Below are 17,213 nucleotides of genomic sequence, written 5' to 3'. Positions count from 1 at the left end.
AATTTTTAATTAATCTCCTGCCAATTGGCAAAATATTGGCGTGTTAGATATATATATTATTATTTTACATTTATCTATCTATATTATAGATGTATCTCATTTCCTTTTCTATAGTTATCTCTTATGTATCTATCTTCTTTTCTACACTTATCTAGGTTTCTTCTCAGCCTATAAATACAGGCTTCTTGTATTTCATTATACAATTCAATATACAGTCCCTCTACTTTCATAACATGGTATCAGAGCCTAGGGTTCTCTCCTAGCATTTTTTTTCCTCACTTTTTTTTGGCAGATTGCTTCTGTCCTCTGTCAGTTTCTGTTAGTGTCTGCATATCTAGTCTATTCCTATTTCAATGTTTGGACTATACCCAGCTCTTCGTCTCATCACGATGAAGTCAACGCCATCGGAATGCACACGCGCCCTCACACACCTCCCAAAGACTAGCGGGTCAATTGACGCCGCCTCCACTCTCAGCATGCTCCCGCACGCATCGTCTCAGCCAGCTTCCCTCGGCTTCCGCATCAGCAATCCTTTCGCACTAGCGCCTCAGCCGATCCAACGTCGACTTGCCCATCGATTTCTGCCCCAAGGCCTCAGCTGATCTGCCGTCGGCTTGCCCATCAGCTTTCGCATTAGCCGAATCCCCTTGGCTTCCGATCGGCTTCTCTCAGTCATTTTTCCTGTTCCTCAGCCGCTGACGTCAGGTCTACTTCACCGCTGCCTTGTTGCTGACATCATCATAGCCACAGTGCTGACATTAGCCCTACCTGTCCCTAAGGTTTTTTAGCCTTCTGAATCTGTTGGTGACCTCTGTTTTGGCATTTATGGATCGTACAGAGAACATCCAATCTGCTTCTGTTATCTTTGATGGGTCCAATTATGTTAGTTGGGCTCAAGCTCTCTCGAGTTTCATCAAAGGCAAACGCCTTTGGCGGATCATTACTGGTGCTCTTCCCAAACCCAACTAGAAGGAGGATGAGACAAACTCTGCATTCGATAACCATCTTGACGAATGGAAAAGTAAGAATTATCAAATTATCACATGGTTCCGGGCTACCTTAGTTCCTTCCATCAACCCTCAATTTGGACGCTTTCAGGATGATGACTCCCTTGCCTCTCATGCCAAAGTAATTTGGGATTCCTTGAAGGAACGTTATCAGACCAATGGACATATTCATCAGTATCAATTGTTGCAAACTCTTCATCACATGCGCTAGGCACCCGGTCAGTCTCTCAATGACTTCTTATCTCAAATGTTGTCTATTTGGGACCAGCTCGCTCTTTCTGAACCTCCATGGGCTCATTCTGATGATGCACAATTATTTATTACTTATCAGAATCATTAGCAGCACTTTTGAGCCCGCGCGTACTTCTTTGCTCCATCGTTTGCCCTTATCCACTTTAGAGCAAGCCATTACTGAGCTTCTATTAGAGGAGACTCATTTTAGGAGTCTCAGATCTCAAGACATGGATTCTGTTCTTGCTACGCCATCTTCTCAGAGATCTTCATCTTCACAGCCAATCATATGCAGTTATTGTCGCAACCAAGGCCTACCAGCCAATCATTCTCTTGTTCACTACCAGGTTCGGGAGTGCTTGATTTGTCACAAGATTGCTCTGGGCCATCTCCAAAGCAATTGTTCTCGAGCTCCCTCCACTACTTCATCTAAGAAAGGGGCTTCTCATTCTGGGTCTCAGTCTAAATCTGTCTACGGTTCTCACTCTGCTACTGTTGCCTCTGGGGGTTCTTCTGCTCCTTCCTTCTCTATGGATGATGTTGGGTCTATTATCCACCAGGTGCTCAACAAATCTAGTACTCCTCCCTCTACTACTCTTTCAGTAACCTCAGGTAACTCTTCATGGTATTTTGATTCTGCATACTATAATCACCACTCTATTTTCTTCTTTGTCATCATCCTCTTCTGCTCCCACTATATACATTGCTGATGGTTCTTATATGCCTATTAGTCATATTAGCCAAATCTCTACTTCCACTGTGTCTCTTTCTGATGCTTACCATATTCATTCTCTTAAAATAAACCTTATCTCTGTTGGTCAGTTATGTGAACTTGGTCTAACTATTACCTTCTCTGCTAATGGTTGTTTGGTGCAGGACCCTCAGACGAGAAAAATCCTTGGGATAGGTCGTAAGCATGGACGTCTGTTCGAGCTTATCCATCTTCGTAGTCCACACAAATCATCTATTGTTGCTACTACATCTACTATGTCTTCTTTCCATCTTTGACATTGTTGCTTAGAACATGTTTCTTTTAGTCGTTTGAAAATTTTAGTTTCTAATGGTCAGTTAGGTCGTGTCCGTCTTGGAGATGTCGATTGTTTATCTTGTCAAATTACTAAACAACCTGCCTTACCTTTTAATAAAAATAATTCTATTTCTACTGCTCCTTTGGATCTTGTGCATTCAAATATTTAGGGACCTTCCCCTACACCTACCATGGGGGGGTCTAGATATTTTGTGATTTTTGTTGATGATTTTTCTCACTAAACTTGGATTTTTCTTCTCGAAAATCGCTCTAAACTTAAACAGATTTACTATGATTTCTCTGCTATGGTCCGCACTCAGTTTTCTCGTACTATTAAGCTTTTTCGTTCTGATAATGCTAGAGAGTACTTGGATTATGATTTTCTTTATTTTCTTCGAGCTCATGTTACTCTCTCTCATCGATCTTGCACAGGCACTTCCCAACAAAATGGCCGAGCCAAAAGAAAGCACCGTCATATTCTAGATACTACTCGGGCTCTTCTTCCCTCTTCTTCTTGTCTTGAAAAATTTTGAGGGGAAGCTGCCCTCACTGCCATCCACACCATCAATTGAGTCCCTACCCCTATCATAGCTAACACTTCTCCTTACAAGCACTTGTATGGTTCTCCTCCTGATTATACCATTCTTAAAGTTTTTGGTTTTTCTTGTTTTGTTCTACTTCAGCCTCATGAACACACTAAACTCGAATCTCGTTCTCGTCTTTATTGTTTTCTAGGGTATGGTATAGAACATAAAGGGTATCGTTGTTGGGATCCTATCTCCAAGCGTCTTCGTATTTTCCGTCATGTGAACTTCTAGGAACACAAAATGTTCTCCGCTCTTTCCAAGTTTCACCTCCCACAGTCCACCCACTCACTAGTCTTCACTGATATTTCTATAGATCTATTTTCTGATGACTTTAATACAAATTCTAGCACTATGCTTCCACAGCTGCCTATGCCTATCATCCATCTTGAGGATCCTGTGTCTGCTGATGGCCCTACGCCTTCTCCAGATCCGAACTGGAACCTACTTCCATTGAGGTTCCTCATCCACCTGAGCATTATTCTATACGGGTAAGGCAACCTTCTATTCTTCTCCATAATTATATTGTTGGTTTCACTGCCTTTTGCTCTCATGAACCTACTTCTTATTGAGAAGTTTCTTCTAACCCTCTTTGGCAACAAGCCATGACTGATGAACTGCAGGCTTTCGATCAAACTCATACTTATGATGTGGTTGATCTTCCTCCTGGAAAGCGTACTGTTAGTTGCAAATGGGTTTACAAGATTAAAACTCATTCTGATGGTTCCATTGAGCGTTACAAAGCTCGCCTTGTCGCCCGAGGATTTAGTCAAGAATATGGGATTGACTGTGGAAACATTTGCTCCTGTTGCCCGTCTTACTTCAGTTCGCAGCTTACTTGTCGTTGTTGCTACTTGCCACTGGAGTCTTTATCAGATGGATGCCAAGAATGCATTTCTCAATGGTGATCTCACTGAGGAAGTTTATATGAATCCCCTTCTTGGTTCTTCTGTTCCATCAAACAAGGTTTGCAAACTCCGCCGTGTTTTGTATGGCTTGAAACAAGCTCCGCGTGCCTAGTTTGCCAAGTTCAGCTCTACCATTCGTGACTTTGGTTTTTCTTCCAGTGCCCATGATTCTGCCTTGTTTGTCTGTAAGACGAAGCGAGATACTATTCTCCTTCTCCTCTATGTGAATGATATGATTATCATTGGAGATGACACAATGAGTATTTCTAGTCTCAAATAGTTTCTCCATCACCAGTTTGAGATGAAAGATTTGAGTTCACTTAGTTACTTCCTTGGCTTGGAAATTTCTCAAGATTCCTCTGGTTATTTTCTTACCCAGGCCAAGTATACTTTTGATCTCTTTGCTCATGTTAGCCTTACCGATTGCAAGACTGTCACTACTCCAGTTGATCCTCGGACTCGTCTTACACATCTTGACGGCCCCCTATTGTTTGATGCCACTTTATATCATCAGCTAGTTAGTAGTCTTGTTTATCTCACAGTTACTCGTCCAGATATTGCTTATGCTATTCACATTGTCAGTCAATTTATGACTGCTCCTCGCTCTCCACACTATGCTCCTATGGTTCGCATTTTGCACTATCGCAAAGGAACTCTGTTTCATGGTCTTCACTACTCCCCTCACTCTTCTCTATAGTTGCATGCCTTTTCTGATGCCGATTGGGCAGGGGATCCTACTGATCGTCATTCTACTACTGGGTTCTGTTTCTTCTTGGACAACTCTCTCATTTTCTGGCGTAGCAAGAAGCAAACCCTTGTTGCTTGTTCTAGTACCGAGGCTGAGTATCATACTCTTGCTGACACTACTCAGGAGCTTGTGTGGCTTCGTTGGCTTTTTTCTGACATGGGTGTTTCTCATTCTGCTGCCACCAATCTTTGTTGTGACAATCAAAGTGCTATTCAGATTTCACATAATGATGTCTTCCATGATCACACCAAGCATATTGAGATCAATTGCCACTTCATACGACAGCATGTTACTAGTGGCCATGTTCGTCTACTCTTTGTTACCTCTGCTGATCAGACTGCCAACCTCTTCACCAAAGCTCATCTTCCAAGACACTTCTCTGATCTCCTCTCCGAGCTCAAGTTGATATCTAACTTACCACCTTGAGCTTGAGAGGGGGGGGAGGGGAGAGGTGTTAGATATATATATATTATTTTATATTTATTTATCTGTATTGTAGATGTATCTCATCTCCTTTTCTATACTTATCTCTTATGTATCTCTATCTTCTTTTCTACACTTATCTAGGTTTCTTCACAACCTATAAATACAGGCTTCTTGTATTTCATTATACAATTCAATATACAGTCTCTCTACTTTCATAACATTGCCAAAACAAAAAACCAAAAAAATAAAACAAACAAAGATAACCAAGTGCATACCTTTGTGTTGTGTTTATATTATAAATTTGGATAGAGAGAAAATGGAAAAGGTAAATGGAAATAGAGAAAAAATTTAATATATATTTTCATTCACATTTCACTCTTTTTTCCTTTTCTCTTTTTAAATTCCTACCTAAAACTATGGTCCGTGTTTTAGATCTTGAATTCGGATAAAGATTCGGAAAGGAAAATGAAAAATAGAAAATCTGAGAATAATGTCAATGAAATATGGAAAGGAAAATGTAAAATGGAAAATATGAGAATAATATCCAAACAGAGCATAAGTTAATGAATTAATCTATTGCTAACCAATACTATATTAGTGGCTATCACGTTGTTAAGAAATTAGTGTGTAGACAACGCTCAAAATCTGGAGGATATACTATTATTTTCCGAAATCATACCAGTTGTTGGAGACAATAATAATATCTTAAGATGAAGAACATGCACATAGTTTATTAAGGATTGGAATTTTGGAGACAAAATGTTATATGTAATTTCATTTTTTCTTAATCTCTTTTTATCATTTCTAGACACAAAAAAAAATGGGATTCATATTCATAAACGCATATACAAGCCATTTATTTGTGTATGAAAAAATGAGATAATTAGAAATATAATTATATGTAGCATTTTCTTATTATTGTTAGGGCAAATGACACTAGTAGTCTTTATATTTTGTCTTTTATATTATTTTGATCTCTATATATTCAATTGACTCAATTTTGCCTTAATTTTAAACTTTCTGTTAGTTTAATCCAATTGATAACGGCATTTGTATTTTTGACGAAAAATGATCACTAAATTACTTGGGGCTAACTCACTGAGTTGAGTACATTTATAATTTTGACTCTAAAAGCATGGCATGTCACTGGTATGTGTATTTTTTATTAAAATACTAACAATTGTAAGCAATTGGACTAAATTGAGAAAAAATCATAAATTTAGAATTAAAATTGAGCTAATTAAAATTACAGATATAAAAATGACACAAAGATTATTGGGACTACTAACATAATTTGCCCTTAGCAAAAACAAAATGAGAGTGGTTTCTCAAGGTGCTAGCTTCAATCCTCACATGTTTTATGGTAAATGAAGCCAACAGGTCTGATTGGATGTAACTGAACGATGGATGACAACAGCTAAATTGCAGATTTGAATTCTCTCTAACACTTTTTTTCATCCAACAATTCAACAATTAATTATTATCACTAGTTATGACTTTTGGATCAACTATTTTATGATGAATAGATGAAGAAAATGTTGGAAAGAATTTTCTTTCTTAAACCACTCGCATTTTGGGAAATGTCCATATGGCAGGTATATAGGGTAGTGAAGTTGCTTTCTTGAGAGAAGCATATTTGCGTAGAAGTATAATTGGTTACCTCGATATTTGGGGCAGAAATCTACATGCAATTTGGAGATATGGATTTGGGATTCTGGAATTCCAATACACACAAGACTCGGAAGATTTTCAAGTTCAACACTGAAGTCGTTGTCATCGTCATCGTCATCATGATCATGATCATGATCATCAACATAATAATCTTCTTCCTCACTGAAGTCGTTATCTTTGTCATCGTCATCATGATCATTATCATTATCATCTTCTTCTTCTTCTCTGGTAACAATCTTTTCTACTTTCTTGCAATTTCCAATTCTTAGATAATTTAGACGCACCAGGATCTTGACCGTGGAAATTGTGAACAGATATCTCAAGTTGTCACACCTCTCCACTTCTAGGGATGTTAGATATTTGAAACAATGAGTTTGTTGGGAAACATTCTTCCATATATGCGTCAACTTGGGCAAATTCATCAATTTCAAATTTCCTAACCCAATGATCATTGTTGCATCCTCACCAGTAGTTCCAGCGCATACCGACCCTTGGAGGTCAAATATTGTTTCCAGTGAATCACACCACCATACCTTCAGCCGGTCTAGATCTTCTAGTCTTTTCATGTAATTCCACGAGATCACATTTGATAATTTCCCGCAAAATTGGACCAACATGGATCTCACTCGGACAAGCTGGTCAACTTCAAGTTGGTTGTGCCACATCTCTATTGATCCATTTATGTCTGTGATGGTAAGATTTTCAAAGGGGGAAAAATAATTGCGTCTCGAAATAAACTGCAAGTCCATTAAACTTAACTGTGTTAGTGTTAGTGACATTGTTACTTTACCCCAAACCTTCATTTTATTCAGGAGTTTTGGGGATAGTTTGGAAATAAAATGAAATTTTAAATTATGTTTTGGTATCATATCAACAATTTTCATTTGATCATATTCGGCAATTAACAGTGGCGATAAAATTGATTCAACATCAATTGATATTATTAAAAGAATAGAGGTTAATTTTTGAGTGCTAGTTTGAGGACAAATGATATTTTCTGCCCTATAAAATATTTGCATAATGTAAGATACCCAACAACGATTAAAATCTTTCTTGGTAAGTCAACATTTAAAAGATCAAATCATGAGTATCTTTTACGCTGTGTTTGGATTATGAATTTAGATAGCAACTTGAAAAGGAAACAATAAAGAAAAAATTAGTTTATACTTTAATCACATTGACCTTTTTCCTTTTCTATTTCAAAATTCCTACCTAAATCCATGATTCAAAATACAACCTTAGTATTTGAACAATAGCCAAGGAAAATGAAGGGTTTAAACTTAGGACACAACTGCATGGAATTTAATTAAAGAAAAACAGTAGCATCCAAATGGTTTGATGTTGTGTTTGGTTCATGAATTTGAGGAGAAATTTGAAAAGGAAAAGAGAAAATATAAATAAAATGTGAGTGAAATTAATATAATTATATTTACCTAAATTTCACACACATTTTTTATTTATTTATTTCCTATTTTCAAATCTATGTCCAAATTCGTGAACCAAATACAATCTTAAAATAGAATAATCAGACACAATATGGTACAAGAGCTTGTATGGAATCTGAAAATGAATTTTAGAATACAGTAGTCTATCATCAAGAAAAACTATAGTAAAGCAGTGCTTCAAGCCAAAAATTAAATAGAGAAATCGCGTTTTCTATTTAAATTTTACACATCCAACTCTCTTCCCTAACACCTGTTAGACAGTTACCATCTCACTCTACAAGTATAATAAAAAAAGAAAAATTACATAGTAGTCCCTAAATTTTGCAACTCTCACCTAATTTTTAATAAGTTGTATATATAAAAGTTCATGGGTTAATTACCACAAAAAAAAAAATCCCTAAGATTTCACGCATTTTTCACTTTAAATTCCAATATTTCAATTTTGATAAATTAAATCTTGAAATTTCATCCGTGTTTCAATTTGCACCCTCCATTTATCTTCGTCTGTGTAAGGTAACGGAGGAGGTTTAACGTGAAAAACATTGGGGTTTAATGTGAAAAATACATGAAGTCTTAGGGTTTTTTTTGTGTATTTAACCATTTTTTTAAAATTAAAATCATTAAAAACAAAAAGGTTTAATTACAAAATAAATCTCAAAGTTTCATGTATTTTTCACATTAAACTCCCTTTGTTACCTTACGCAGACAGAGACGGACGAAGGAGGCAAATCGAAATACGAATGAAACATCAGGATTTAATTTGTCAAAATTGAAACATTAGGGTTTAAAGTAAAAAATGTGTAAAACCTTAAGATTTTTTTTATAATTAACCCAAAATTTATTTATAAATCTTTTTCATTTTTTTAAATATCATGGTTAAGACTTATGTGCGTATATATATATATTCCCTAAGAAGGCTTCACTCATTAAGAGACAAGATCCAAAAAGTCATTGTCACAATAACGAGTACCAATATAAACTTATGGACTTTAGAGCGTTAAAAAAAAAAAAAATTACGGACTTTGAATGGAGAATTTGAGTAGGGATAAAGCAGTAAGATTCAAGAGACCTAAAAATCTTTAATAATATATCAAATTAGAGTAACGTTTTTATTCAGTTGGCAAAATTAATTGGAGGTGTTGTTGAGCTTCTAGGCCCATCACGAAGCCAACCTCAATGATCTAAGCCAATCATAACAAAAAACTATCAAGAAAATCAATCAGATTGTTTAGACAACTATAATTACATGATTATATCACATTTGTCATATAGAAATGGACAACAATTATAATTTTATTATATACTATTTATTATTTTGAAAATAAATGTAATATAATAATGTAATTATAGTATTCAAATTAATTTAATTTTTTATAACGATGATCTTCACAACTTGTCATAATTTTAACAAATACGGCAAACCACCTTTGATAGAAATACCATAGGACACATTTTATACATTAGCCAAAATTAACACAAATTAAGGAGTGCATGACATGAAAATGAATTTGTTTATACAATAAAAAAAAATACACAAAATAGGATTCCTTTAATATGTAAATCCCATATCTAAAAGTATAATGACTCGACCCAAAATAATTAGTTTTATTATTTGCATCAATTAAAATATGTGTATTGTTTACACATTCAAAAAATATGTGAACAAAATTGAACTAGATGGGTATTGATTGACTAATTGAGCATCTCAAACTGTTCAAATCAAGTGGGAGTTATGATCAAATCATGGTGGGGAATTAATACAATTTATCATATCATATATTATCAATATATTAGTTTAATAAAGAACACTCTGGTTAATCATTTAAATTTAAAATTAAAATTTTGGGGGCAATTGTCTGAAATTATATATTATTTTTTTTATCCATAATGATAACAACAATTTCAAATATCATATAACATTTACCCATATATCTATTTATTCACAAATCTGTCATTTTGTCCACATGTCCATCTATTTGTCCATTTATTGTTCATCAATAAACTAGAATGGAGAACTCCAAGAATTGATGTTTACAAATTTGTTTACCTAATAAATCTTTGTTAAAATATATGGAAGAGTGGTTGGGCTAGGTAGGGTAGGGGCGTACGATTATCACAAGTCCCATTTGCTAATTTAAATTGTTTTTTTTTTTTTATGAAAGTCTTTGTGTATAGATCATAAAATATAATAATAATAAACTAATCATATTAATTCAATAATTAAAACAATATGATTTTATCATCTTTGTCTTCAAAAAAATGGATTCAAAAAACTGGACGATCTTCCATTTTTTTTTTTTTTTTTGAACATAAATATGATAAAATTACAATATTATGATTATCATATCAATATGATTTTTTAATTGATAATTTATGCACAATTCTCACAAAATAAACAATTTAGATTATTGAAATATCTTAATTGTTTATTTTTTAGAGCCCTTTGCGTAAATCTTCCAAACAAAAAATTATCTCGATCTGATAATTGAAACATGTTCAATTTGTCATCTAAAAAAAATCGTTGGTCTATTTTCAAAAACAGACATTTGCCATCCATTTTTCTTTGCAGGAATTGATAATTAATTAACGGTGAATGCTATATTTTAAAGTTAATTAACGTACCTTTCCATCCAAGAGATGGAGTTGAGACGAGGCTGAAAAGTCTTCCTGTTGTTGCTCTAGCTTACGCTGAAATGCTGATGGGAGTATCTTCATTTTGGGACAGTTGATTACTTCTATTATTTCCAACAATGATCCCTCAATCATACAAGCCTCAGAGCAGAAACTATTAAGGCTTGGCAAATCACTGAGTTTGACACTATTCAGTTGAGGGAACATGATAATATTTGATATCCCTGCATCATCTGCATGTGGTTCATTTCCAATGATTGATTCCATCATACCACATTCAGTTACCTCTATTTCTTGTAGTTTTTCAAGACTTTTGGCTAGAGAGTATGAGATTAGATTTCTCAAACTATCACAATCATTTACTATTAAGGATCTTAGATTCTGAAAGCCTTGAATTCCTGGTAAATTGTCCTTCCAAACATGTGTCAACTTTCGTAGATGGCTTAGTTCCACCTTTTTTAATGAAGGGAGTGCCCAATCTGATATGCCATCTTCCCAAACAAGTCCTTCAAGGTCAAAGGCTACTCCAATAGATCGACAGTCCTTCACTTTAAGTACTTCAAGATTTTGCATGCCCTTAATTGAATTGGATGGAAAAAGAATATTTGAGAGCCCATCACAAAGTTCAACTCTCATCTTTCTTAGTTTTGCTTCAAGTTCCCCAGGCCAAATTTCCATAAGATTCTCCATGTGATAGATGGACAATTCTTCAATGGTAGCCAATTTATCCTGTGAGTTCATTCACATGGTGTTACAAACATAACTAAGCACAACAAACTTGATTCCATTAAGCATCATCCATTTAGTTTTCAAATTAATATACTTCATATTTGAATAATTAAATGTAAACAGTTCTTACAAATCTATTGCAATACATTTTTAGATCATTGACCTAAAAAACCTAACCCATTTTATTAGATTCTTGAATTTTCCAAATATAAAAATACACACAATTTATTTTTGGTATACTGAGAGTCTTAGGCCCCATTTGGGAATAGGTCATTTTAGTTGGCTATTTAACTATTTTAATCGGCTTTTTAACTATTTTAATTTGGCTAAAAAAGTTGTATTTAGAAAAATAATTGACTTTTTTTTTATAATTGATTTGATGGTTGTAAGAGGAAAAAAAAATAAAACGATTATGGTTCGGATGTGACATTTTGTCTTATTAACTATTTTAATCTATTTTATCTTTATTAACTATTTTAACCCAAATTCAACTTTCCAAATAGGGCCTTAATCTAGATTCTTAATCCATCAGAATCTTAATACACCATATATTCATAAATTTTCCAAATATAAAAATACACATTAAATTCAAGGTGATGGGGCGTCGAATCAATCAGTAGTTCAATGAGGTACAAGGATTTTTTTTCATGGTTATCAGATTCTTAATTTAGATCGTAAGATCTTACGATTTTATAATTTTAGTTGGGTCAAATAATTCGAATCACAATAAAATCTTATATTTATTAAGGGTTGTTCTAGCAAGTGCAAAAAAAATTAACTGTTTTACTTATTACGAAAAGACATGAAAAAATTAAAAAATGATATAACCTAAATATGTCAATAACTTGACTTTTTTGACAATTTCCAAAGAAGCCTAAGATCTTGCAGTGACCATAATTATAGTTATAAAATCGTATAGGAGACATTATAATTCTGATTCTATTAGCACTATGATCCTGCTTTTACTACAATCCCAATCCTACTAATTTTTTTTTCTTATTATTTATTTCTTATATCTATATGTGTATCTATAAATTTGACTATAAACTTATTTCACACGTCTCTTCTGATTTATGTTAACTTTGAAAATAGGAAAAGACGACAATACACACCTTTTGAGGGGTGCATACCATAAGTGCTATAACTATAGAAGAAATGACATAATTTCATATTGTTTGGGTCATAATTAAAAAAAAAAAAAAAAAAAAACTCATAACCAAAATCTCAAAATAATGTCATAACTAAAGAAGAAAATTTATCATAACTAACGAAGAAAATTTTTCATAACTAAGGGTGCATATGGTATAGGGTGTGTATGATAGAATTCTTCTTGAAAATCTATTATAAGGCAAATTACACCGTGGTCCCTATATTTTATCCCTTGTGCATTTTGATCCCTACACTTTCAATCGGCTCAATTTTGACCCTTAATTTTAAATTTTATTTCAATTTGGTCCAATTAATAATATCGTTAAGTGTTTTTTGAGAAACATTATTACTAAATTAATTGAGGTTAACTAATTGAGTTAAGTTTACAATTTTGCCCTAAAAAATATGGCACATGACACTTATGTGTGTGTTTTCTATAAAAATAAAAAAATAAATAAATAAAAAACTAAGAATAATAATTAATTGAAACAAAATCATAAATTCATGATCAAAATTGAACCAATTGAAAGTACAAAAATTAAAATGACACAAGGAGTAAAATACAGAGATTACTGTCGTAATTTGCCCTATATTATATTAAATTTACCATTTTTCTTTAATGATTTCAAAACTATGTAACATACATTTTTTTAATTTTAATTTGTATTAAAAGTAGAATCTTCCAAAGACACCACACTAAAAAAATTCACTGGTGTAAGGAGTAAATTGGGAAATAAAGTTTAGGGTCAAAAAATGAATTGGTAATACTTCAAGGGCACAAAGTTGATTTACCTTAAAAATTAAAAGTGTATTAACTTGTAGTTTTTTTATCAATGTTTTTCAAATCTATATGGATTAGCCTTAATTCATAATAATAATTTAAAGAACATTGTAAAAAGCTTTATCAAATTCAGATTTTATAAGTAGGGTTTTTCAATAGAAAATCCCATATTGAATTCGTACAATAATAATTCTCATATATTTTCGTTATAATCCCTGAAGTCCCATTGAACAGCTAGTTCAAGTCTCTATGTTATGAATTGTAGGTGTTAATTTTTGTTTGGCAAATCATTAGTGTCGTTAGATTAATCTTCAGAATTGTTTAGATTGATCTTTGTCATACATATTGATTGATATTTTTTGTTATACATTCATGGGAACTGCTAGGGTGTGTACATCATCAAAATGTGCACATCATGTGCACCTTACTTTTTAACCAATACATATCAAGAAGTTTAATTTGAACTATTAAATAATTTAATTAGAAAAATTGAGGACCTTCTCAACCTGTTATAATTTTCTTTATTGAAGACTCTCTCAAAAACTCATAATCAATTGTGGTCATCGAAACTCTCTTATTCTAATGGATGGTACAATCAATTAAATAACAATAATATAAATCTATACCAATCGATTGTACATTCAATTGTGATTGTTCAATCCACCTTTCATTTACAATGGCTACTAATTGATTGTACGATCAATTGTGGTCTTTCAACTCAACTTATTTTGCAATCAATTATGATTTTCCATTCACTCTTTCATGCCAATTGAATATACAATTACTTGTGCTATAAAGACAAAAGTTAGGACAGTGTCATGATATTTGTGTTATGTAATTGTACTATAACGACAAAAGTTAGGACAGTGTCATGATATTTGTGTTATATATATTATACAATTGATTAATCAATTGTGTTCGGAAGTTTAAAAGTTGGGATATTTTGTGAATATTGTTATAATTTTGGAGAAAAATTTATAATCAACGGGCTATGGTTATGATTTATTAGTAAAAGTTATGATTTGTTATGGTGAATCACAATAAAAAAAATGTTATGATAATTTGTTCGAAATAATTACATTTGTTATAAGTCATTGTCGTATTGTTATGATTGATAGTGTCTTTATTATGATACCGTTGTATATATTATGACATTGTTATAATAATTGTAATTGTTATGATATTTGGAAAAATTTATGATTCTTTCATGTAACATGTTGGATGACCAGTTTAACAAGTCACTTTTTATGATACGACACAATATGGGTCACACAATAGTTGCATATCATATGTTGTTTCAGAAGGTGCACGTCATACTATTGTATACACCCTAAAAAAGTGTAAACTATTTGCAAGGTATGATATTTGTGGGATTGATTACCACAAATGTCATAACTTAATATTTCCCAGTCATAACTAAAAAATAAAAAATTAATAAATTAATAACTAAACATATTTTGAGTCATAGCCAAAACAGTATCATAATCAACATGACAATGTATATAACCAAGTCATAACAAATATCACACTAATGAGTTATAACTAACACCACCAAAATTTATTTAATATTTCAAGATATGAAGAATCATTACAATAACAAAAAAAATTAAAAATATAGTCTTACTATTTTATGATTTAACAAATCTAGATTACAACAAAAGAAAAAAAAAAATTAAACTTATAATACAAAATAAAATTTAAACAATTACGGAAAAGTGTTAATTAAATAGTACTTTTATTGTATTTTTAAATGGGTATGGCTTCTCTCCAGTTTGTGATTGAATTGGAGGGTGCTATTGGGCCCGTGGAGGCCTACCACGAGTCCTATTTTGATAATCTGAATCATTCAATGTGTAGAACTTGTCAAGTACTATATACCTGCAAAAAATCACGTTGATCGGATATCGATAGCTACGTGATCAAATCAGTTTTGTATATAAAAAAATGGACGGTGAAAAAATAAACAGTTGACAAAAATCTGATCCGATGAGATAGCTATCGATATTCGATCAACATGATTTTTTACAGACATATAGTACTCGACGAGTTGTACATATTAAACGGTTCGGATTATCGAAACGAGACCAGTGGTGGGTCCCCACAAGCCTAACAGCACCCTCCAGTCCGATCACGGACGGGAGGGAAGCCAAACCCTCTTTAAATATAGAACTAATAAGCATTCATAATTTACTATGACCTTTCAATTTAATTGTGAACTTAGATTAGTTGAATTAAATTCTTATTTTTCAGTTTCCTAAAATAGTTAGGGCTAGGTGAGAATTTTTGATATAACTCAAACCTTACACGTAATTAACAAGTTAGACTAATATGAAATTTTTTTTTTTTCCCATTTAAGATATGTATTTTTTTGTTACATATTTTAGTTTCATTCTATTAATATATATAATTATATATTATAATTTTTTCATTTAAGATATGAATTGTTTGTTACATATTTTACAATCATTCTATTAAAAAATATATAATAATTATATGCTATATTTTTTTAAAAAAAATAAGGAAATATAATTGAGTTGAAATCAAATATTTTATGAATAATTTTATTTAGTAGAGATTAATTTCATAAAATTTAACTTATACCATACACTTGGTACTTTTAACTAAGAGTGAAAGTTTTAACATGAAACATTATAGACACAAACCAAGAATGACATGATACAATAAAATAAAAAAATAAATAGATTAAATTAGTATTGAAGTAATTATGACATAAATTTAAAATAAAACCACATGATACTTATTTCTAATTGTGAGCCCTAAATTTTATCAAAATTTGGAAGCAGAGGCAACGGTTGACCGGCCCTAAATCGAGCTAATTAAAATTATAAGAACTAAATGTCAAAACGACTAAAATACAAAAACTACAAATATAATTTTCCCTAAATCTTTTCTTATATGATTACATTGACTATATATATAGTGATTAACTAAAAAATTGCGTAGATGCTGACTTAATTGTAGCTTACATAACCCAGTTTACACTTTATTTATTGGGAAATTTTAATATACACCCCTTCAAAAGGGTGTATCATATGCACACTTAGTTGTGTCATTTTCGATTTTAATTAATTTTTTCTTAAGTTATGACATTATTTTAGTTATGTCCCATGTTGGATTTAGTTATGACAATTTTTTTTATTGTTTTTAGTTATGACTCATAAAATATAAAATTATATCATTTTTCTTTTTAATTATAAGATGCATATGGTACACAACTTTTAAAGAGTGTGCTCCATAGTTTTTCCGTATATTATTTTATAAAGTTTAATATCTCAAGTTATTATTAGAACAAAATAAATTAAAACCCAATTTACATTAAATTTATAATGTTTAATTAAATATCTATTTATTCATTTATGATCCGGACAAAATGAATGAACCATTAAGTTAGTTCACCGAAGTTAAAAAGATATTCTGAATAAATATTTTAAAATTGAAACCACTCAAATATATCATTTTTAAAACGGTCGTGCTACATACACTAATTAGTGTACTAACTAGTTTACTAACACTAGTTATGATATTATTATTGACTCCACTCATTAATTATATTACAAATACTAAAAATCTTTTAAATTATGCCACATCATCAATTAATACACTAATTAATATACTAATTGATGCATATAGTACTATTCTTTTTAAATTAATCAACAGAAAATTTGACTTTGTAATTATGTAACACTTTTCATGTGAACTTTCGAACTCAATTCCTATAGGGAGAAATTTTATACCTTTTATGATAATTGATTTATTTCTTCCTCATTATGGAGTTGTTGAGCTTGGTGGGTTGACAGGAAAAGAAATTATGAATTTTCTCAACTTTTTGCCCTATGCGGTGGGCTCCACCTCAAT

At 32.1% G+C, this 17,213-nt stretch overlaps 1 protein-coding gene across 6 annotated transcripts in view; it reads right to left on the bottom strand.

The window, feature by feature from the left end:
• The window catches only part of LOC114319367 (disease resistance protein At4g27190-like), a 33,646-nt gene that overhangs the window by 10,979 nt on the left and 5,454 nt on the right, over positions 1-17,213 (bottom strand). For all 6 annotated transcript variants that reach the window (XR_014341802.1, XR_014341803.1, XM_082891039.1 and 3 more), the window contains exons 2-3: positions 10,670-11,407; positions 6,592-7,339 (exon numbers count right to left, since the gene is read on the bottom strand). Coding sequence is in view for 4 of the 6 variants with exons in the window: in XM_082891039.1 (XP_082747165.1) it covers positions 6,592-7,339; positions 10,670-11,407 (1,486 nt within the window). In the remaining 2 variants the exon portion in view is untranslated. The remainder of the gene's footprint in view (positions 1-6,591; positions 7,340-10,669; positions 11,408-17,213) is intronic.

Source organism: Camellia sinensis, chromosome 10 (genome assembly GCF_055761805.1).
Source record: "Camellia sinensis isolate YWXY chromosome 10, ASM5576180v1, whole genome shotgun sequence".
Lineage (NCBI taxonomy): Eukaryota > Viridiplantae > Streptophyta > Magnoliopsida > Ericales > Theaceae > Camellia > Camellia sinensis.
The sequence above is the reverse complement of the archived record's forward strand: the minus strand, read 5'-3'. Positions and strand labels throughout refer to the sequence as shown.